Source organism: Rhopilema esculentum, chromosome 7 (genome assembly GCF_057945365.1).
Source record: "Rhopilema esculentum isolate cy_ngs chromosome 7, ASM5794536v1, whole genome shotgun sequence".
NCBI classification, from domain to species: domain Eukaryota; kingdom Metazoa; phylum Cnidaria; class Scyphozoa; order Rhizostomeae; family Rhizostomatidae; genus Rhopilema; species Rhopilema esculentum.
In genome coordinates this window covers 4605255-4628960 of record NC_142821.1, presented here as the reverse complement: position 1 = coordinate 4628960, position 23706 = coordinate 4605255, and the positions used below count along the sequence as shown (strand labels likewise).

Genomic DNA, 23706 nt, shown 5'->3' with positions numbered 1-23706 from the left:
AAACAGAATTAACCCCATTATGTTGTCTCAAAGAGAGCTAGCAGCTTTAGGTAATTTTCTAGTAAATTTCTGTCTATCAGTATATTTATTCAAGAAATGTCTTTCTGGCCTCTACGTCTGCAAAATGATCAATTATGGAGCTATCGTCAAGTTTTTCGGCAATACCAGTTTCTATGGACAATGGGTTCAGTGAGCTAAGCCTGTTTTGACAAATGGTTTGACGAAAGTAATTCCTTATGAATCTGAGCTTACTGAATGAACTTTCAGCTGATGCAGCACTATCAGGAAAAGTCAGAAACAACCTTCATGTAATGAAAAAATGAGGAAATAAGCTTTGCAAATTCAAATGCTCGAGCTTTTTCAACAGCTCCAATGGGTGATGCTCCTTTGAAAAAGTGACTCCTCAGTGATGTCAGGAGATACGCCATCCTTTTTATGCAATTTGTTACTTTAGTGGTCTTCCTTCATTCTTTAGTATAGCTAAAGTAAACTGAACCTCTCGCATATGGAATTGATTCGCCTTCATATATTTGCTTTAAAACGATCAAATAGCAATGTAGACATTGATCTTGAAATCACCAAGTGCCTTTTCCTGAAATTCATTATCAGACAGATATTAATTTGACTAATTTTTCTTTGGTTTCAATTCTTATAGAAAAATTTAGATCCTCAGCTACATGAGAATTCTCAGTTATGTTTAAATGATATTGAAATAGCCAACAGAAGTTAAAGCCAATAGGGCATTTAACCAATATAGCAATGCTAGTAACCAAAATAGCCACCAGAGCAACTAATGCATCGATCCTTTTCCGGGGAAGCATTGCCCCCGTACCTTTGTGTCTATCTTAGGTAGGGGGGGGGGGGTAGCTTTTGCTATTTACTTTTTGTCCTGACCCGGGGCCAATAAATCCTCTCTGCGGCACTGGGGAGAAGCAGAGAGCTTTTAACAGCAGCGGAGATGTGTATAGCATTGTTGCGATGAAATCACATGATAACTTTTTCTTTACACCCACTCTGCATTAATCGATTTATTTTATTTGTTAACTGATTGAATAACCTTAAGCAAAGATTGTGCGACTAGCGTATAATGGGCGTGACTTAAGGAACGGTCTGCAAGCTAGGCACAAGGCATGTCAAGATAGTTTTGTTTTAAATTTTCCATAAATAGTCCTTGCACATGTTTTTCGCTTTTATTGGTTAAGTTTTGATTATCGTACAATGTTTCACATAGTACAATTTTTAAGAAATGGTTTTTGATCTACAGTATGCTTCCGGGTTGTTGAATGCCAAACAAAAATTGTTAGCTTCAAAAAATACTAAGTCAAGAGACTGGTCATCTCGATTATAGATATGATAAGGTATTGTTTTGGAGAAAGATTGATATAATGAATTTTTTATAAAGCATATATAATGAGACAAAAATATAGAGTTTCAAAGGCTTGATGATAAGAACTGTTAGTTCTTTCGTGATCTGTTTCCAAAAAAATTGAGCTATATATCTCATTTTCTATGCAAAAATAGATCTAATGCTGTAGATGAACAGAAAATATCATTAAATGAATATTCTTAGCAATTCAAATTTCTTTCTTTCTTTCTTTCTTTCTTTCTTTCTTTCTTTCTTTCTTTCTTTCTTTCTTTCTTTCTTTCTTTCTTTCTTTCTTTCTTTCTTTCTTTCTTTCTTTCTTTCTTTCTTTCTTTCTTTCTTTCTTTCTTTCTTTCTTTCTTTCTTTCTTTCTTTCTTTCTTTCTTTCTTTCTTTCTTTCTTTCTTTCTTTCTTTCTTTCTTTCATTTCTGTAAATCTTTGCTCTTTAACTTACCTTCCTTATTTGAAAATATTGTCAAATCAAAACGAACAACAATTGTGTTGCAAAAATTGATGACGGCAGTAGGTAAAAGATATGCTTCTTCTAGTCCTCCTGTGAAGCGGCAGTTGTTTGCTGCCATGAGAGGAAAGGTAATCAAAGAAGAAGCCGTAATCCATAGCCACGTGGTAATGAGAATGACTAATGTTATAATGATTATAATCGATCAAACATCAGTCAGAAAAACAATTTATAAGGAAAGCAATCATTTTGACGATTCATACAGAAGGACACTGTTCAAGACTGAAAAATTCTGTAAACTAAGCTATCACATCCAAACTAAAGTTTTGCCATCGATTCCACCAGTCATTCCAATGCGTCCGGATGGTGAGAAGCTGCAAGACAGAATTGGTCCTTTGTGGTCCGTCCCTCTAAAATAAGAAAGTATGTGCTGTTTGTTATCGTTTATGAGATAAATGAAAAACTGGAGTGTAATGACAAAGGCTAAAAAAAATTTCAAATTTTATGAACACACTTTCAAATTTATCCCTCGGTTCTCGAATTTGTAAGCTAAAGGCGCAAAAAGGATATAATAACATTCATCAACAAAAGACATAACAATCGCATGAAGCAGTAAACTTACTTTACAATTTTCCTTTCTTTTTCATGGAGACTTTGATAAGTTAAAGTGCTATCCATTGCCACTAGGGTGATCAAATCTTGGAATGGGTGGACAGACAGAGCCTGCAAGGAACCAAAAATTGCATTTCAATTCTCCTATTTTATCAACACCAATGATGAAAAATGCAAGCAGTTGAAGCAAAGAGAGGAATTCCAGAAAGCCAATGATTACTAAATGTAGCGGTGTAGAGCTGGGGTCCCAAGGAGATGAGCTCTCCTCAAACTGTTGTGTTGTGCTGTTGTTTTTTTACACGATTTCTCGCGAGAGCACCCCCTGTTCTTTTCATAGCATGACACCTTTGATAAGAAGTATATAAAGTCAAAAAGAATGATTAAACAGAAGGTCTTGGTTTCTAGAACAGGCAGACTTCCATAATTTACAGAAATGTTTAAACCCTTTGAGCTAAAGAATGGGACAGGCCTTGCTGACAGCATTACTGATGACTTAGAAATCTTGCTAGATAAAAGCTAGTTTGCAAGGACTTTTGTTTTAAAATGACTTTCTAAACTCTTTTCTTCCTAAAAGTATGTTATTGTATTTTTAGATGCATTTCAAAATAAAGAAGATATATACAAAAATGTAAGTCTACTTTTCATAAAACCATAAAGTAACATACATACATTAGCTTATACAGGATGCTTTTATCGCGGACAATTTATGAGATGGATTCGCTTTAAAAATAGATAATGGTTGAAGGGAAATGTCTTTAGAAAGCATTATTCCCTAAAAATACCTTTTGTTTATCTTTAGAGAAAGTTATCTTGAAGTTATCTAAAGGAAGAAATTGAAGCAGGAAAATACCTAATTTCTTTAATTAATTGGCATCAAGGTATTGAAATGCTACCTGATAATTGCGACCTTCCTCGTCTCTCATTTCCCATTCCAATTTTCCATTGGTTAAGTCCCATACAGACACGTGGCTAGTACTAAGTGTGACTGCCCTTTTGCCATTTGGTGTAAACCTTGTGTTAATCAATTTTCCATGTTTCGTATCTATCTTCAATCTATTTTGGCCTGTTTCCGTGTCCCATAACTGAATCGATCCGTCACTAGAGCACGTTAAGAAATGACAGTTATCTGCCGAGAAACAGACATCATTTACAGCGTCTTCATGGCCCTTAACTTGCCTATTCTCTGAGCCACAGATATATGCTCCTTCACCACTTTGAATTCGGTACACAACTGCTTGCCCGTCATCGCCTGCACTTGCCAGAAATTGACCATCGGGAGAAATCACTGCAGCTTGTATCGAGCCTTGGTGAAAAGCTGTAAAAATACAAGGAAAAATTTTATGGCAATTGAATGGATGAAATACAGTGTTAGCTCATTTTGTTGCATGTTTCTTGTTTATTGACATTTCTCTTTCTTTCTTACTCGTTTTACTTTGTTGAAAAATTGATCATCAAATGAAAAGTTTTCTTTCAATTTTTCTCTATTGACTTGAAAAATTATTCAATCTATGCTCAATCTTCCTTTCCTCAAAGTAACGTCCTATCAATGCAAAAGAATGCATAGTTTCTCGTTTAATGCAAAAGATAATGTTTAGTCCTTTCCCGGTATGTTTACACCTTCCAAACGTACAATTTCAAATTTACTCGAGTCAATTTATACAAGAGTTAGTTTATAAATGAATTTCACAGCATGTACAGACACCTATAAATGACAGGAAGCTAAGACATGACAAGTTGAGATGTTTTCTGACGAAGTGGGGCTTTTTTCCAAAACAATGGAGCATTTTTCAAAATCACTTTGTTATGATTGTTAAGTTTTCCCTTGGCCAATTTACTTTCCAACCTGCGTCGGAGCCCATGTACACTGCATCTTTTACAGATCTATATTTTTAGCCAGTAGTTGTAATCGCGAGGATAGGGTACGGGGGAATGGTTGTAGGGGACAACTCCCAACTCAATTTGTTATGGCTCGGTTAATTGTTTATAAGCGATGAAAGAGAAGAGGCCGCTCTATCAAAAAACTCGGAAAACCACTGTGGCTGTTTTGTCACTCAGATAACCCAATTCGCACTACTGTTTGAGGCAAACAGCACTTTGTTAAAAATATAATCAAAATTGTATTTAATTCTTGTGTTTCTACATTTGATGGTCTCTCAAACACAAGCCTTCGGCTATCGACAAGTAGGTGAGCTATCCTTTCTTTGCCGAAAAACATGAGAAAAGAATTTTTTCGCACAGCGACTGGAAAATTTGCTGGCTTAATCTAAACGTATGCTGCAATGCAAAACCGCTTAATTTTGTTGAGGCAACAGGATGAAGAGGATCCAGCTGTCGACCATAATTTACCAAATTCTTAATCTTTCACATCACAAGGCCTTGTTCTCCTTTACCAAATCTATGTGTAGTCAGGCAACATGGTTACAAGAAGGGATGAATAACCAGGGTCTACATGCTTGTCTTTTGAGAGTTATCATAGCAGAGAATCTTACTAAAAACTTTCCTCGGTAGCTTTCAGATTAGGGCTAGTTTAATAAGCTTCCCTAGATTTTCAACAGCTCCAATTGTTTAAATGGATACATATAAACTAAAACTTGTCTCACACCATCTACAACAATGCTTCACATAAAGAAGAACAGCAAGCCCTATCATTTGCAAATGCTAGGTATAGGTAATCATTTGCAAATCACTCTTAAAATGGAGATAACGGGGCGAGGTCTGTAGAAGGGTAGGTGTTTTAGCAAGCGGAAAATAACTCTAGCCAAAACTATAGATCACTCGAAAGAGAACAAGCTTGGGCACCTAAATCTGAGAACAGAGAAACTCAGATATCTTTCACAGCCCGTCATTTGATGCTGGGTTTCTTTGAGAAACACTACAATGAGAAAGTCGAGTAACCAACTGTTGGCATTCAATTTTTTTTAGCGAAGTTGTATGCATAGCAAGCTCAAAACGGTTTGGTTTTTGTTCTTTACTTTACCAAATGGTTAATAATTGATGAATTCGCGTTATGTTACTTTAGATTCTACTACATATGAAGCTCATGTTCAGCTGCATATTTCTCATGCTCCAGACTTCTAGTGTTTCGTTTGGTGCCCGTTCAATGAATATGCAAGGACTGTTATTTGAGCAGTTCTTCACGATAAAGCTTCAAGAAGAACTGCCCTTACTTACATGATACCATTTAATTTTAAAATACTTTATTTTCAGGGGCTACTTCAGCAGTAAGAAGACTGTTTACAAGCAGTTATCTTGTTTGGTCATTTTATATGTTGCTTACATTCCAAGGTTTCGATAGGGGGCGGGGGACAAATTGCCCCAGGGCTTCAAGGTCTAGGGGACTCATAAAACAATAAATTCCATTTCAAGAATTGAATCAAACATAACAAAAGTGTGCTGAAAAATTGAAAGATTGCAAGAAAATGACTGTCAGAAATTTTCTGAAATGCAATTTAAGCTAATTCAAAGGTCGTGGTCACAAAATTTTTTGAATAACATTACAATCAATTTAAAGATAGTTCTAAAATTGATCTGAATGTTGCAATAATTATAAGTTGCGTTACAAGCGGAATATAACTTGCACCTTTTTTAAAGAAAGGCTTCTATCTCTTGTACTAAATACAAAAAGTTGTTCATTATTGTAACTTCGTTTATGTCTAATGGGCTTTTGATGATTCATCCAAATCTAAGAGTTTTTGATACATCGTTGTGAAAAGGCCAAGGACTTGAATATTGAAAGATTCAGAAAGATAATCCTGAAGGCTTTGCATAATTTAACGCTAACCCCTCAAAGAAACAAAGCAGCAGGAACATACTGACAGAAATGCAAGGATTGGAAGGATAAGCCTTTGTTTAAGACGATTGGTTGCTGATGTCACACGTGAGCAAGTTGGGCAATATGGTGACCGATTTTCAAATAGCCAAGGTTTCAAATGAATAAATATACATACTACTGAAAATAGAACATGAATATTTAGAAGATGATTTAGAGTTTGAGTGAATTTAGATATGTACGAATATAGGTATTTCTTATCAGTTCAATTATAGTATTAGTATAGTGCACAACTGTACTTACATATTCTAGACACACGTTTTCCTGATTTATATTTCCAAAGAATCACAACTCCGTCTCTTGAGCCTGTCGCTAGTAACTCGTCCCCAAAACAGCAGGTTGTGACTTCTGCCGTGTGACCTTGAAGGCAGTTGATTCTTTTGCCCGACGACAAATCCCAAAGCAAAACTTTGGTGTCCGTTGAACATGTAGCAATAGTGTTATCGTCGCATGAAGAAGCAGTCGCTAAAATTGCACCCGGACTTCCTAACTCTAATCTTCTAAATAATCGCCCACGAAAGGGAAACATGAAATCTCCTCCATTCATTTCCATGCTATGTTTTAGTTCAGTTGAACCTCAGCTACCAAAATTCAGGAGCGTAAACTGAAAAGTAAATGTTCATGAAACAGCCGACGAAAGATGAACTTTCAGGTGATGTTGCATATGAAGCAGTGAAGTTGGATTAGCAATTTTCATATTTTTTTCAAAGTGCCATAAAGGCGTTGGCTTTAAGAATAAATACATGAGGCTGTAAGCGAAGATTCACGTAATGCATTATCAACTACTTACATCAGTGCTTATCTTTTTTACTGATTAGAAGCAAGTTAATTTCTCTTGAGAACTTGCGTATAACCAAATTTCTACTGGTTTTCTGTGCACGATCAACCCACAAAACTTGCCTGCTTAAATAATTAATGCATATTTCACATCATACCCGCAGTAGCTTGAAATTAATTAAGGCCAACGTGATGAATGTAATGATCGAATGCAAGACTATGTCAATTAATTACACATCATAGAACATTACTATCATGAATAAGGGAAATTCCTTGCACCTACAGTATACATGCTGCATATAGAGAATATCATTATGACCTGGGAGAAAATTTTATCATAAATATGGCGTTGTCCTCTATTCTCATTAGATTTTGAAGTCTTTGATTGAATCAAATGAAACCTATTGTTTGCAAACTGATATCCATCAGAAACAGGTATTTTTCAATATAAAAACTTGAAGTAATTGGCTTTTACTTTGATAATAAACGTTTAATCAAGCAATTGACATAACAAGGCTCCCACAACACTTACCGTTTATACAGTCACAAATAAAGCAAGTAAAACTGTCCCAGCAGTAAAGAGTGTTGTTGAACAAGCGACATCAATAAACAGGAGCGTTATGCATGGCCATGTTGAGAAGCAAGACGAGCTTAGAAAGGATTGCCATCAAGATAACATTGAGTAGATTCAACGATTAATTACGATTCTTATGGTTTTACCGAACAGTGTTTAGAATCAAAGCTAAGAAGATTAGAAAACTTTGAACTGCAAAGATCTATTAAGTCAATGCAATAAAAAAGCTTGAACTACGGAATGCCACCAATTATCTTATGGTCATCAAACCTGCTCATGAAATCGAGTGAATTAAACAAGTTATCATAAAAAATAAACATGGAGTTTAAAATGTGCTTAGCTGAAGGTAATTTGATTTATAGACGTTCTTAAACAGGCCAGAATGGCATTGGAAGCAAATAAGAATCTGCTTGTAACATAGTGTGAGGAAAATATCTTCATAGCCAGGTGTGACAACTCGTATGCAGGCTTAAACATCTTGAATATATATTAAAACTGGTTGGATTGATTTTTCTAACGAAAGGACAGTCTTTTCCAGAAAAATATCCTTGCAATTGATAGTTCTAACTAAGATTAATTGACATAATGGCTTAGAACAAATGTTCAATTTAACTTATGTCCATTAAGAACATTGAACAAATGCACTTCGCGCATAATTCAGAACTATTCCACAAATCTCCTTTGCAACCGCGAGCTACCGTACATCCCCGAATTAGCCCCCTGGGGGCTAATTTATTTTGATATTTTTGGATGGGGGCTTTTTCGAGGGGGGCTTATACGAGGAAGGGGGGCATACAAAATTATTGTAGACATTAAGAAGACATTATCAAAAGACCTTGTTTATTTTAGTAGAAATTTCTTTATGAGCATTTAATCAATTACTACCAAAATTATGAATTTGTTGTGGTAATTCAATAAAACGCCATAGGCAACCTCAGATAGCAAAAATCATAAAATTGAGGGGTCCAATTTGAGAATTTACGGTAGCAGTGGGGGCTTATCCGAGGTTGGGCTTGTTGAAAATTTGTAGTTCTAGGGTGGGGGCTTATTCGAGGGGGGGCTTTTTCGAGGGGGGCCAATTCGAGGATTTGCGGTATGTATATTTCGAAAAAGCATGGTTTAATGGCTCAATCTTTTCTGGAGTATTATTTCTTCAATTCAGACTGAGCACATTGTGCCTCAGACTTTCGTGGTAGAAACAGAAACCCCGTTTCCTACAATTTGTAATATACATGCCTATATAGTTCCTCAAACTTGTCTAACAATGCAAAGAAGTTGTAAATAGTCAGTCAAACTATCAATAATGTATAGATCTTTGTGTACCTTAATGAATCACACAATCCGAACATTTCATGAAATGGTTTACATTCAGTCTCAACTAATGCCATTTTCGCAGTATTTGCATTTGTGACTAGAACTTCTTATTTCAAAGGAATAAAGAAATGGGCCGCCATTTAGTGGTTTATCCAGCATCAAATTGTTTAACTACGGCCTGAATTGATATCAGTTATAATAACATGCATTTTCGAAACCATCTGCAATCCACGGACTATTGAAAAACCTAATTTTTAACGGCAGCAGGTGCTCTAAGATACTTATTTTGAAAAAAACAGTGCGCCCACGCCTTAACATATTCAAATGAGAAAAAATTAAAGAATTTTCACGCGTGCAGAAATCTTGAAGTAAGGTTTGAAGAGTTGACTAAGCTTCAAGTGATAGCATAATTATTAAGACGCTCTCAGGTATATACTCAATCTTAAGAGAAGCGTTTGAAGGAAAGCAACATACATGTTCTATGTTAATAGCACACTTTACTGAAAATTTGGGGTGTTTATAAGACTTGAAGATAAGAGAGTGGAACACGGAGGGAGCAAAGTGTTAAAGTATAAAAAATAACGTGGGAGGAATCCCAGGATTAAGGGGGCAAAGTGAAGACTGTAGGTCGAAAGAGATATTTGGCTTGTGGTATTACATTGTGGTGCATTAGACTGTTCTTTCTTTCTGAAGAATTCTATTAAAGACTATTCTCTGCAATGAGATTTTGTAATGGTGGCAGGGTTGTGTACAATTAAATCGACGCACTGTGTTATTGGGTTATATTTAAAAAGATGATAACCGAGAAAGGTATATTGGAGAAAGCAATTGTATCCCATAGTATTATTGTATACACTGGATACCTTTTCAAAAGAGTACTTTAATTGCTGCTGAGCCTCGAAAACAAAATTATGAAGGAAACATGGTAGAATATACAATACGAGCTTAATGAGAATTCCTCAAGACTTTTGGTTGAAAGTATTATTTGTCCTGTTTGCTCAAATGTTCAAAAATTGAAATTGTCAATGAAATTCGAGCCTGGGTTACATTCTTAATCAATTTTTGAACTACAATCAAATTGAGCCTCAAAATTCTTAAAAATCCCATTCTTATATTAAAGTGGGTATTGAAAACAGGAAAGTGTGCAGACAAGCTACGTTGGTACTGACATAGGCTTTAATGACATTCGATCAATTTAGCATTCCCAGCAGAGTTCATTTCGGCCTTTTGACTCTCGCTCTTTTTGTCACTGATTATCGTAATACGGAATCATGAAATACATGCTTTTGGATTCTCCCGCAGTAAAGCTTGTGTTCTGCTTGTGCTCTGCATTCAATTGAAAAGGTAAAAAGTGTGTTAATTCTTCTTCGTTCTGCAAAGCTGTGCTTCTTTGCAAATTTTAAAGTGGATCAGAACGAATTCATTATGACGGAAAATAATCGGAAAATAGCGTGCCAGAAAGTGTTTAATAGAAAAAGACGTCCGATAAAAAGTAGGCCCTTGCTTTTAAGAGTAATTGTCCTAGGAAATTCTGTGGTTTGAATGTAGCAGAGGACCTTCTTTGTCAAAGACATAATCACCAATTTTGCAATTATATGAAACTTTATAGCTTTTTAACCCAATAAACAATATCAAGTGGAAGAAAATGGAAGACTTCAAAGACTTCAAGCATTTGATTTCTTCATAAACGTTGTTATCCATTTACTATAATCCATTGCAATATTGGCTTAATGGACTAAAAATATCAAAACAAAACGCTCTGTTTTGTTTAGTTCCTGATGCTCGCAAAAATAGGAATTCTGGTTTTCAGTAGATCGGAGGACGGCATCTGCTTCAACAAAACAAAAATATTCTGAAATATTCAGAATATCTTTGCGCGGTGTCTGGTTTCCGCTTGAATCAACGCCTTCATATCTGTTTATGCACATACATACGAAGGAATGAAATGCCAAACGTGTTTATTTTACAGTAAACCAAGATAACTACCGTATAAGATCGTTTGAAAACTCTCATTAAAATTTCCAGTCAGATAAAGTATGACAAACGAGTGAAACCTGGTTATGGGCCAAACAAACTTTCTGGTCAACTGACATGCCGGTTGCCCTGCTGACACCTTATCAATGCCATCCTAAAGGATAACAAAAAAGCTGCTGCTTGCAAAGCATTTTTGCATCCGACTTCAGTGTGTTTTATGTGGTCTCAACGCAATAGCACAGCGACATACCGCAAAAGCAGCTGTTCGAGATTTGTGGAATATTTAGTGGCAGTTGATCCGTCGTTGTGACTGCTTAAATTCATGATGAAGCAGTCATCTAATTTAAATAGGAAATGAAGCCAGGAATCTCTCTGAAGTGCGGTGCGATATGGCCAAACTTGTTTATCACATTGTAGAGCATTGACTTTAAAATAGCGTAATATACTTGCAGAAGTCTTGGGACACTATACTGGATCTTTGCTTTTGCAATTACATCCTCATTCTACAGATAAAAACTGCCCCAATTTAGACAGCGCTGGGTATGAACCATTTTCGATTTCATGTCCCCTTTGAAAAATATTGATTGCTATAAAATTCTGGTGTTATTTGCTAAGAGTTTACAGTTGGACAATTTAGTCCTGTCACACGGCAACGAAAACATGCTCTGCAGTCAAACACGGACTAGGAAAAATACCTTTATCTTCAACTGAAAAGATCACTAATTTTCACAAACAGAGCATTAACTGCAAGGTACTTCGAAGGCAATCTGATTGGCAAAGCAGTCTTGCCATAACAACGGTCAGCCTTGACTTGTACAAGCCCGTTTTCCATTGACCTGTAAGACATTCAGTAGGGCGATTTCAACCACAATCTAATCTCTTAAACAGTCTCAGCAGTGTAAAATAACGTTATGGCTATAAATGCACTGTTTCAGCCACGAGGCAGGTGGAAATAACAGACTCGTCCATCTGACCCGTGTTTAGAAGATTGTGAAAACCACGACAAAAAATTTGAACCAGCGAAGCATTGTTTCAAAATAAGCAAAAGCAAGAAATATGAATTAATTTCATGTACAGGCAGCCAGGTCAGTCAGTTGTTAGAGAAAAAATCACTCTATGTACGCAGCGCTAACTTACAATAAAACAGTTAACCGAAAGGTCGAGTTCATGGATTGTTTTTTACAAATTCTTCTCCTTTGGCGATGTTCTTCTGCAACTCAGGAAGAGCCTTTAAGAAACAAAAGTAAATTGAATAGAATCTATTTTAGACGAATAGTCAGTTCTTGAAGAATACAAATCATCTGTTACTATACAAAACATCGAAGAAAGAAAAAAGAAGTTATAAATGAGGTGACAAAGCAGAATTATGATCGGTGAACGAATCATATGTATTGTTGTTAGATATGAACTGGCTCTGTTTTTGCCTCATTGTTGCTTTTGTTAGATCTCAAAACACTGATAAATGTAAAGAATATCCAAACACAAGCGTCTTGAGGATTGTAATGAAGCTTCTGGCACATCTAAGAGGTCACGCCAGAAACGGTGTACGACAACCAAGGTTTTGCATGGACTTTACTTTACTTAATAGCTTTTTGGACATAAATAATATGCATTAGAGTAAATGATAAATTTCAAAAAGAATTCACAAGTTTCCTCATTCTCTTGCAAAAAACCAGAGATTACTTCTCAGAGGAAACGTAGGGTTGGCAAGGCGATTCTTACTCGTTAGCAAAACAAATGTACGAGACACTTACCTCTTCCAGTTTTTTCTTTTCAAATTCTGACAGGTCACCCATGCCCAAGTTCTTATCCAATCCATTAGGCTGCAAAATTTGAGGATTTTTAGTTACGACGAGCGAATCAGGAAATCACCACACTTCTGTTAAGATATCATATACTTACAGAAAAATACCTCAAAGAAACGTCATTTTCTTGACAGTGTCACAAAAGTAATTGGCATAAAGAGAGAGACACGTTGCAATAAGGCCCGTCATAGGAAGGTTATATACTAAGGCGATTAACAGGAACAACGCGGAACGACAAAGAACACTCCAACGCCACGAAAAATTGTCTTGTAAACCGAATATCAGATATCAGAGAAAATAAAAACAGACGAACAAACATAATGGCTCCGCATATGGGGCATCTGCAGAGTAAATGGGGCAGATTTTTGTAGAAGAGGTGGCTGAATTGTGGAAGAAACGCTATTTCCTGATTATGCCTTGCTGTGCTATGCTATCGTTCTCTTTAAATGTAGTGTGTTGTTTCGTGTAACTTGCATTGTTTCCTGTAACTTGCTATAAACCAATCAACGTACAAGTAGACTGGTCTAAACCAATCAAGTAAGAGAACTTCTGATTAATGTCAGGCTTTTATCAGCAGTTATAAGTATATTGAAAACAACTGCAGCTGATACAGATAAACTGCCGTTAAGAACCATGCATCTTCAAGTTTAAGCTTGAGTGTACAAAAAAGATTCCACCTTTCTGAGCTCAAGTCTTTGAATGTAATACCTCTAGAATTAAGGTAGATCCCCTCTCTTGTATTCAAACAAAAAATTAAAAAAAACTTTTGAAGAGCTCAGTTCACCCTGAATAAAACACGACTCCCAGGAAGATCAGACGTCTGCTTAAGTGCAATTCTAGTTTGAACCAGATTTTTAAATTCTGTCTTGCATTGTTAGCGTTTTATTTATTCATAACTTGTACTTGAATCTCTGACAGAATATTTTGTAGAAATATGAATTTAAAAAAATATAAAAATAAATAGCCTAAGTGAAAAAATTGTCCTCTTTAGATTCAAGCACAACGTGCGCAGCTTATAAAACAGCGATCTGGCTTGCTGTGAACACTATTACTTGTTTCAAAAGTTGCAAATGTGCCATCAAAATTGCATCTTTCTCAATAATTCCAATCAAAATGCTCAATACTCAATATTTTCAATCAAGCTGCATCATTCAGGAAACTTGCATTATCAAAACAATTTGTAATAAAATCATTGAAAAGTTCTTGTTGCTAAAAGTTTCTAGAGCTTGGATCTAAATCAATTAGCACCTAGAGATAACCCTGAATACAAAATCGCTAATAAAAACCCAGGAGTTTATAACTTAGCTATGATCATGAAATACCTATTGGTAATACACATGAAAAGCGACTCGATACATTTTAACAGTGAATTCAATAATTGTACCATTAATTAGTCAAAAATAAGAAACACCGCAAAGCACCAAGCATAGACGACAAAAAAATAAATTCAATATTTAAGCGACTTTGCGTCACAGGTATTCTAGTGGAGTTCTTCACACAGTTTGCTACTGTGGACTTTCCATTACTTACAAATCATATAAATAAACTGTATGGAAGCATGTTGTTGGATTTGCATGCAGTAGGAATATTTTAAAGCTGAAAAGCAACGATCCTTACCCCAAGAAGCAGTGGTGTTGCAAAATAAGTAGCAGCAGTGACGTCAGACTTCACGTAAGCACACTCAACAACACCCTTTTTGCCAGCCAAAGCATCTAAGACCTGATGAAGGAGAAGATGATTAGTTTAAGAATGAAATGATTAAAATTTGGTAGAAAATAAGCACTTTATCGAATGGATAAGTTACAAAAGACTTCAACATGCAGAAAGTGGGCTGCTCGATGATAAATATTTTATATGTATGTGTTGCTGGCAAACTACTTTTAATCAGTATGACATTGTTTTTCAACGTCGCTTCAAAATATCGAAAATGTCAGCTCAAATGCTACGTTGCAGTGAAAATCAGCATCATAATTACTTTAGAAATGATTTAAAAAAATTAACAGATGTTTAAATAAAACACACATAGCATTTGCTACTTACTGAAAAAGCAAATCGCGCTCCAGCAAAAGCCATTGATAAAGTTGCAGATCCCTGAAATGTAAATAAAACATTTAAAGGAATATCTAGAAGGGTATACGAAGATTAAGAATGCTGGAAATGATATATTTAAATGTATTTGCATTCTTGGTTTCAGAGAAAAAGAGTTAGGCTTACAGCTCCAGCTTTTGCATTTACAACTTCAGTACCAGCGTTCTGGATTCTCTCTGTCAATGCTTCAAGTTCTTCATTTGAGAACTGAACTTTGGGTGTAACCTGTCAGCAAGGAGAGAATACCAATACAAAATTTGAAATCATATATTTATATATAGATAATGACAATCGAGACGGCAATATCTCTGCAAAAATTCCTACATGATTCATATCTATTCTAAAGAATTTGAAATCTTTCTTAGAGAGAGAAACCTTGTATTCAAAGCCAATTCTTCATGTGCAGATCTCTTATCAAACACCTTTTAACTCAGCGTCAAATTCTGTAGCATCTCCTTCCCTAACATCGGGCATTATTATACCAGCTCATCAAGATGGAAAAAATCCAGGGAAATATTAAAAAAAATGTAAAGGACCAGAAACTGTTAAATGATGTGACAAAGCAAGATTACTCCAAAGGTAAGATTTCCAGGGAAGGCAGGCTGGCTTTTGGTTATGTTATGTTATGGCATTCTAATGTAGTTTCCAAAATCTGAGGCTGTTTTAGAAGATGATAATACTTTTCTTTTTAATGTAAAACTTTTTGGTAATGGAGAGCAAAAAAAGAAAAATGGCAACAACCTGTGACAACAAGGGCAATATAGTGATGCCAGAGTGTCCTCCAACAACTGGGATGTTTGTTTTACTGACATCTAGATTCTGGAAAATAATGGGATTTTAAGTGTCTTAATAGCAGTTTTTATAGAAATCAGCAATATTTTTCATTAAAATATGCATACCAAAGAACATTTACAAATAAGAGACAAATCAAAAGGAATGCATTGAAAAGTTAAAAAATTAGAAGTGCTCTAAAACTACAGACTTTTAATGAATGAGGCATACCTTCAACTCTGAAATAAAAGTGTTAGAACGAACAACATCCAAAGTTGTAACTCCAAATATTCTGCAATGAGAGGAAAACATCTTGAAATTCAAGAAACTAACTTATTCATAAATTTACTGTTTCTTCTAGGGAAACAAAAATATTCGCTGGCAATAAATGTTTTTGCAAGCACGAAAACATTTAAGACAACTATCTAACATAAAATTTAACATAAGGATGGCAGGCAACAGGGAAAATACTGTAAGTAAGTCAGTTATGATTTGGTCTTGAGTTAAGGGTTTTGTACCCAAGGTTTCTTTGACTATATAAAGAAAGCTTTAGAGAAGTGCTTTAATACTACTTTCTGCAATAATAATTGGCATTCGTCCCTTGCAGAAAAAGTCCGACAATTCTGAGAAATGGAGACAAATAATATATTTAGGAAAAGGGACAAATTTAGCACAAACTAATGTTCAGAGCATGGAGATGGCTGTATTCCCAGGGCAATCAAAACCTGAAAATGACACTAAAAGGAAACTTGCAAAATCGGGGTTAGCAGAGTGCTATAATACATTTCCCACTGATGATTGAAAACTTTTTGCCTATCACACATACAACAAAATTATGTAAATATATATTTAAAGACAACATTTACAATACCTTGCAGGGTCATACACTCCATGCTTTTTGTACACTTCAGATGCAATTGGAACAGTAGAGTTAACCTAAAATGTAAAAAGGAGTTTTCAAACACAGGATTAAGATCAGAGCGGTTTATCCAAAGTATTAGAATCTATCAAAAGCAAAACTTAAATTTTTCATTGAAAAAGAACTTCAATTAATCAATACATTTTAAAAAAATTGAGAATAATGTATATACAAAATAAACAAAACAAAAGAAGGTTTTATAAAATGTTTTAACAAATAACATCATATCATTTACATATAATTTGATGAGATTTGATAAAATGAATTTCAATAGATAACAATAAGCAAGATTTCATGTAATTTCAAACTTACAGGATTTGTGATAATTCCCAGAATTGCTTTTGGTGCAGCCCTTGGAGAGAAATCAGACAAAATAAGATAATAAAAACGAGGAAAAATGTCTGGTACACCAGTCTTTGTAATATGAGGCGTGCGATCGCACGCGCACGCCTCCACACACGCGCAAATTGTCCAAGGCGTGCTAATCATCGCACGCGCAAAACAAAGAATTTGTCACAAAAATTTTTTACAATTGCTTATGTTTCGAAGATTTTCAAAGCAGCGGTAACTCAAAGTCGCCAAAGTCGTTCTGTCGTTGTCCAAGGTGTTGTTAAAGTATTCCCATACGGGATTTAACAACAGCGTCAAAAAGGACGCTTAAAGGCCGGTTTACATGATCATAATTCAGGTCACATTTGTATCACATATTTTATATGATCACAGAATAATACAACAAGATCGCTTAACAGTTCACCTGGTGCTTACTGTCAAAACCCGGTAATTTAAATTTTCGATTCAAGAGATGTTTTCACTGTTCGATTGATTTTTCTGTTCTTCGGTAATCATGGCGAAAGGAAACAAAGTCGAGCTGGCAACATTTATTGGTTGGGGAGAGAACGAAATTATCGGTTTCAAGTCGGAAAAAGATGATGCTACTTCGATGATGCTGATGGAGTGTTTAGTACGATGAAGTGGTTTGATCAAAAGCAATGGAACGACAACAATGATAACGGGGTCCCAGAGATCACTGCTTTTGCAGCTATTTTCCAACCCCCCCTCTGCGAGACGAAGTTTGAGGTTTCGAAAGCTCTCAAGGAATGGAAGTCATTCAAAAAATACGTACAATATAATGCTTGTGGGATTGAAGCAAGAAAGCTGTGTAAAAATACGCTTTCTTACAGGGCTGACGAGTACCCCAACCTGTGCATTCTGGCAAATATAATGGTTGCAATATCTGTCTCCAATTCATCGGTAGAGAGAGCATTCAGTATTTTCAGCATATTATTGTCAGCTAGAAGATTGCGAATGTCACACAAGGTTATGGAGATGAGACTTCGCAGCACAGTCAATGACATTAAATGGACTGACGAAGAAAGGGAGAATATTTTGAAAAGGGCAACGAAGATCTATCTTTCGAAAAGCAGAAAGCGAAAGCATAATTACAACAGTTTATCGAAGAAACCAAAGCTAGATAAGGAGGAGGAAGCTGAAGAAAGCTCTGATGAAGAAGAAAGTGACGGTGACTGTACTTACTTTTAAATTTTTTAAACTTGTTTTTGTGCTCAAAGAAAGTGTGTTCATTTCGACGTTTGTGTTATTTCTCTACCCATTCCTTCTCATTTGATTGTTAGATATTTTTTATGAATATCCGCTAAGATATCCGCTATGTTAACGATGCTACTGAAGTCAGTGACGCTGCATGGCAATGTCTCGACGGATGGTAGGGTCTACGGGTAATAGAATTTTTTTCAAACCAGATTTCTTTGTGACTAATTAAATTTATCATCTTTAAAAAAGAACAAGAATAGTTCCTCCATCAATTTCTTTTGTTTCCGTTCAGTTTATAACACAAAAGGTCTCCTTGAAAGCAGCACCCAGTTCTTGACAACAAGGAAGAGAAACAACCAATAAAAAGCGGTTCGCATCGCACGCCATCGCACGCGCAAAGTAATCAAGGCGTGCGAAATGCCGCACGCGGCCTATTTTCATATTACAAAGACTGGTACACACAAAGCATAAATATATATATAAAAGATCATAAAATATGCTAACTTTGCAAAACACTTCAAATCTTGATGTTCTGGCAATCTTCATTTATTACCTTTATGAATTCATTTAGTATTAATGTTGAAAATCTTGTTTTAAAGGTCAGTCATAAAGTGCTTGATGTTGTGAATGCTAAGCTGTATGTTCTTTAGATGTACAGAACAGGATTGTTCTGAGTTGTAACTGAATCACAAAAATGATTTCATTAAGATCAAAACTCAGAATTGCAAATGGACCTAGTCTGTTCTCTCTTAAAAGTTTAATGATAATAATGAATGTGCTAAAAGCAAAATGCTTAATATGGTTTTTCTAAGGTTCAAGAAGTGTCAATTTGCATTAGCGATTGATATTAAAATCAAATTTTTGACCTTTGAACTACTCACTTGGCACATGCCTCAACAAGATTTTTCACAATTGAAGCATTTGTATTGAACAAGTCATCTCTTGTCATTCCTGAGAAAAAACTAGGTTCTTGGAATTGAACTGTACTGGCATTTTAATAACTGGGGAAAGGCTAAGGAAAAATTAAACAAGCAAACAAACATACAAACAAACAAACAAACAAACAAACAAACAAACAAACAAACAAACAAACAAAAAGGCCAATTGAAATTTGAAATAATGTGCTGAGAAAGAGCTTAGAGAGAAACATTACAACTTTTTGGGTCAAATAAATCAGTTTTGCTTTTTCAGACAAAAAACAAAATGGTATTTTTGTGTACAATACAAGATATATATATGCCAATTTCTCAACCATAACAAGTCTTCTACTGTGTTGAATAAAACATATCAGGGAAAAAAAATTGTAGGAGCAAAGGAATACTTCTAAAAATGGCTTTAGGACAATTCCAATCTGATATACTTTGGGACTAAATCTTCAGACATTTAGGAAACAGAAGTTCAAAAAGAAAACTCTGTATATGCAACAAGTGCTGAAATGGGGAAAAATCAGAATAAACAGAAAGGCAAATAAAACTAACAAACGTAATATATGATATCTTGAAATAATTGAACCATTGCTTAAAGTTATGCTTCCAAAAATTCCTACCCGGTTTTCTTGGCATTCCAGCTGGGATCAAAACAAGATTACAGTCTCTTACAGCATCTTCTAATTGTTCTTGTCCTTGATGGGCAGATACTTTACTACCTGTTTCGATATGGCTCAAATCTGCTGCAACACCTGGAATGATTTTCAATGTGTTGAGAATACAGAAGATATCTATTTGATTTAAATTTATTTTAATCAGGCTATGGAAGGGAGGAATTCATATTCTCAAAGTGCATATGAAACAAAATTTCACACATAGTTTTTTTGTAAGAAACTGAAACTTCTACATGTCGTTGCAATATAAAACGAAAATTAACTCGAAAATTTGCACGGGAAAGTTTGCTTTTGGGGTCTCAAAAACAATGAGTGCGAGTGACAAAGCATAAGAATCAGTGACGTCACAAGGTTTGCAGTTGATTCCGACTTCGCAGTAAACACACCATACCACTTAGTCAGGGCTGTTAGTCAAACAATTGTGCAAATTGTGATACCAGCATGAAAATTTGCAAAAAGGGGTAGATAGGATAAAGAACATAACTGAAAATTGCCCCCTTTTCTATTTTTAGACTGGGGTTCTTTGCTACAGACTTATAAAGACAGTTTGATTGCATCTCGATCGTACTTTAGTACTACAGCGCTAGACTTTGCCAAATAGGACAGTTTGATACGCTGAAAAAGATAGGATACAGACCTCGACAGAAAATTGCCCCCTTGGGCTATTTTTAGACTGGGGTATTTTTCCACATGACTCCCCAAACGACGTTATTTTGATATCTCTGCCGAAAGTAGGTACAATAGCAGGAAACATTGCAATAGACGGCAATCTGATACGCAGGAAATGGTAGGATAAAAACTCCATCTGAAAATTGCTCCCTTGTTCTATTTTTAGACTGGGGTATACCGCCTAAGATCTTAATTAACGGTATTATCGTTTTGCCGTATTTTGGTACAGCAGTATGAAACTTTGCAAAAAAGGACAGTTTGATGCGCTAAAAAAGATTGGATATGTATCCTGACTTAAAATTTCCCCATACGGCTATTTTAACGGTAGTTCAATTAACAACCTCCGTGTACTAAACATCAACTGCTTCCGTGTTTGCAAACTTTGTGACGTCATAGATAATGGCGCTTTGTCACAGTCGAAAACGTGAAAATAGGATATTCAACCTAAATTTTTAGATGTTTCCGCAAGAAAAAAATCACCTCAACATATATCTTTGAAATCAGCAAATTTTGCTTATGAAAAGTGTGCCTTTATCTAAACTTGTCAAATTTCATTTCATAGGCACTTTAAGAATTTGCTCATGAAAAAAGCTCAAGACACAACAAATGCTTAAATGTGATTGCCCCCATCACAAGCCAAAATTTACAAAATAATTAGCAAAGAAACACCATTGATCTTGAAAAACATGTCTTGCCAGAAGAGAATTTGAGGTGAAGTTGTATCAATTGACAATATGTACAGCTCAAAAAGGTCAGAGTTGTAATAAAATCATCTGTAACTGAAAATGCTGAACATTTGAATCTATGTAGCACAATTACTTGGGGATTCAAATTGTCAAATTTATCAATTCAAATTGAGGATGATAACAATGCCTTAGTGGAGAGTTTTTTGAGAAAATTATCATCTTTAATCAAACATATAATGCACTTGATTTTTCTCATTCACAGTGCTTGGCATTCAAAATAACAATTTTCTGATCAGCACGAGTGCTTAAATAATAAATGAGAATACTTTTCAAATTCATCAACCATCTATTTCTTAACATTTGTTGATCCTCTCTCCTTTCAACTACAGTTTTCTTCTTAAACCTAACTGTTGAGTTTTTGTAAAAAGAAATGCTTCCAGTTGAAACACTATAGAATTGTCAACTCCAAAACAAATATAAGTTATTTAATAGTAATTGCTCTCACTGTATGATGAAAAGAAGTTTTAGGCCTAAATCCTCATCATCAAAGGTCTGCACCATTTTTCATAAGATTTTTCTTATTGCCATTCTTACACACATTTGTTGCTAAGGTGATGTGAGTTGTAACCACACAAGTGGTAAGGAATGATTGTATCAACAACCTCTTGCATACTTTGCATATAAATGATGCTAAATATCAAATTGCTGTTATCCAAAAACCAAACATTACTTCACTTCTAGAAAGGTTAGTTTACCTGGTGTGTTAACAATATCATATAAAGCTAAGTGATTGATGAGTGGTGAATGTTTTAGCAGAAGAGCAAGTGGCTGTCCAATGCCTCCAGCAGCACCAAGGACAGCAACTTTATTGTTACTCTAGGAAAATAACAGGATACATTGTCAGCAAATAAACAATATAATGCTTTATATGGTTTTTGTTGTGTGAATGGAGAGTCAGCCTGTTGTTTTGTTCTTGTTTGTGAGTTTTGTGTTGTTGCTTGTTGTCTTTGTTGACATTGTTTGTTGTCTGCCCCTCAGGGATTACTGTACGTTTTTGTTGTCTATTAGTGTTATTGTTTTCGGTGTGAGCCTGAAATGTCGTTGTTTTTGCGTATAGTGTGGGCAAGTTTCTGTGTGTTTTTTTGCATGCATTTGAGAATCGTTTTAAAAAAATATAACAACAGTTTTACAAGATGGATTTAAAAAGAAATACTTCTGTAAGGTTCAGATGTGAAGTTTTAAATGTCTATTATCCAAAACAGCAAGGGCGATAGCCACGTGTGTTGGTTGGGTCTTGGATTTTCAAGGAGAAAGAAAAATTTCTAGGCTTATTAATGTTTGAAAATTTCCTTTCCTACCAATCCCATGACAAATCTTTGCACATAGTAGCAGATTTGAAAGCATAGAATCATATCGGAAAATTCATCAAAACTGTACACTCTTCAAATATTTTCTCATCAGCTTTAGATGAATTGCAAAACTGATCCCACCAAGAACTGGGAGAGAGGGAGCCATGTCCCCTGATTTTGATAATGAATTTATTTTGTCATCAACATCTAACAAAGCCTTTACTTATTTGGTTTATTAACAAATTGAAATTTATGTAAGACAGCTTAAACCTATTTGCTTTTCATTGAAAAGGCTCTTTGGCAAAGGTACCTTGCGAAAGGAGTGCAAAAGTACCTTGCGAAAGGAGTCTTCTAACAGTTTCCAGACAGTCTCTTGCAAAAGTTTGGTGCAATTTATTCAAAAAGGATTGTAATATATGGTTTGAAAATCTACAAGAAGAGGTGGACAATTCATTGCTCTTTATCCTCAGATACAAGCATGGAAAATGTTTGAAATTATTCACAGTTAGTAATAATTGCATAACTGCAACAGCCACCAGGTGGTGATAAAATGAGCCTTTGATAAATTTTTTTGCTAGTCGTCCCAAAATTTCAAAATCTAAACTTTTTCAGGAATTTTTGCAACATTGCACAATGTTTTTGATTAAGTTAAACCTAACTGTCATCACTAAAGATTTAAAAAGTAAGTTTTGTTTCTGAAAGTGGGTGGTATCCGTGATGCGGACCTATTCATAGGTAACAAGCGTGGGGTGGGTTGTCGACGAAAAACAAATGCAGAGGAGCAGAATGGAAAGCAAAACTTGCCCGATACATACCGCATTAGCTGTTGAAAATGCTTTTGAGATTATTTGCCCATTAGGCACAATTCTTCTCAATGAATGCATGACTGTAATCTTGCGTTATTACGTCTGGCCACCTCCAACTTCGAGAAAGAAGGAAAGACCACTTTTTACCCAGCCTCGTGATCAGCCTGCAGTGTGAGGCTTGAGGAGTGGACTTGGGAACGCTGATGGTGTTTTAAAGGGATAATTTGGCGGGAAAGGAAATAACAGGAAATATTTTCAGCAACTTCGACTCAACTTGTGGTAATTTAGTGCAAAGGTGCGTTAAATTTACGGTGATGCAACTGAGAGTATAAAAAGCGAAGGGGTCAGAGTGCAACATTGGCCTAAGACCTCAGGTTGATAAATGTTGAGCTTGCAGGGCAGCGCAGTGTCCAGGAATTCAATAGAGGGTGGGGGAGGGGGGGCGTACGGACCATTTTACTGATTCTTCAGAAGACTTTTCTCAGTATTTGTTGTTGTCATGATTAAATAGCCTATGATTAAATACATGGCATAGCTCGATTAACGATTTTTGTGATAAAAA

General features: G+C 35.4%; 2 protein-coding genes across 3 annotated transcripts; both read right to left on the bottom strand.

Moving 5' to 3' along the window:
• Positions 1 to 1976: 1976 nt before the first annotated feature.
• On the bottom strand, positions 1977 to 7734 carry LOC135684018 (uncharacterized). Of its 2 annotated transcripts, none has more exons than XM_065199461.2 (5): positions 7574 to 7734; positions 6508 to 6868; positions 3329 to 3750; positions 2446 to 2546; positions 1977 to 2233 (listed from the first exon to the last, which is right to left on the bottom strand). In XM_065199461.2, exons 2-5 carry the CDS (start codon positions 6815 to 6817, stop codon positions 2131 to 2133), a joined length of 936 nt encoding a protein of 311 aa, XP_065055533.1. In that variant the 5' UTR covers positions 6818 to 6868; positions 7574 to 7734; the 3' UTR covers positions 1977 to 2130. The 2 variants fall into 2 exon arrangements, with proteins under 2 accessions (XP_065055533.1, XP_065055534.1); XM_065199462.2 differs by lacking the exon at positions 7574 to 7734 and adding an exon at positions 7055 to 7194.
• Positions 7735 to 11913: 4179 nt separating this feature from the next.
• Positions 11914 to 23313, bottom strand: LOC135684017 (malate dehydrogenase, mitochondrial). Its single transcript, XM_065199460.2, has 13 exons — positions 23154 to 23313; positions 21745 to 21865; positions 19581 to 19712; positions 18916 to 18985; positions 16799 to 16838; positions 16439 to 16503; positions 15799 to 15859; positions 15538 to 15615; positions 14923 to 15021; positions 14749 to 14799; positions 14326 to 14427; positions 12658 to 12726; positions 11914 to 12131 (listed from the first exon to the last, which is right to left on the bottom strand). The coding sequence occupies exons 1-13, from the start codon at positions 23220 to 23222 to the stop codon at positions 12069 to 12071; spliced, it is 1020 nt and encodes a 339-aa protein (XP_065055532.1). The 5' UTR covers positions 23223 to 23313; the 3' UTR covers positions 11914 to 12068.
• Between the last annotated feature and the right edge of the window lie 393 nt (positions 23314 to 23706).

Coding starts and splice junctions, on each gene's coding strand:
- LOC135684018 (XM_065199461.2), bottom strand. CDS start 6,817: ATGGAAATGAATGGAGGAGATTTCATGTTTCCCTTTCGTGGGCGATTA. Junction 2,547..3,328: donor AGGAAGGTCGCAATTATCAG/GTAGCATTTCAA, acceptor GGTTCCTTGCAG/GCTCTGTCTGTCCACCCATT. Junction 2,234..2,445: donor AAAGAAAGGAAAATTGTAAA/GTAAGTTTACTG, acceptor TTCTTATTTTAG/AGGGACGGACCACAAAGGAC.
- LOC135684017 (XM_065199460.2), bottom strand. CDS start 23,222: ATGCATTCATTGAGAAGAATTGTGCCTAATGGGCAAATAATCTCAAAA. Junction 19,713..21,744: donor TGATATTGTTAACACACCAG/GTAAACTAACCT, acceptor AAATCATTCCAG/GTGTTGCAGCAGATTTGAGC. Junction 14,428..14,748: donor GAGCGCGATTTGCTTTTTCA/GTAAGTAGCAAA, acceptor CTCCTTCATCAG/GTCTTAGATGCTTTGGCTGG.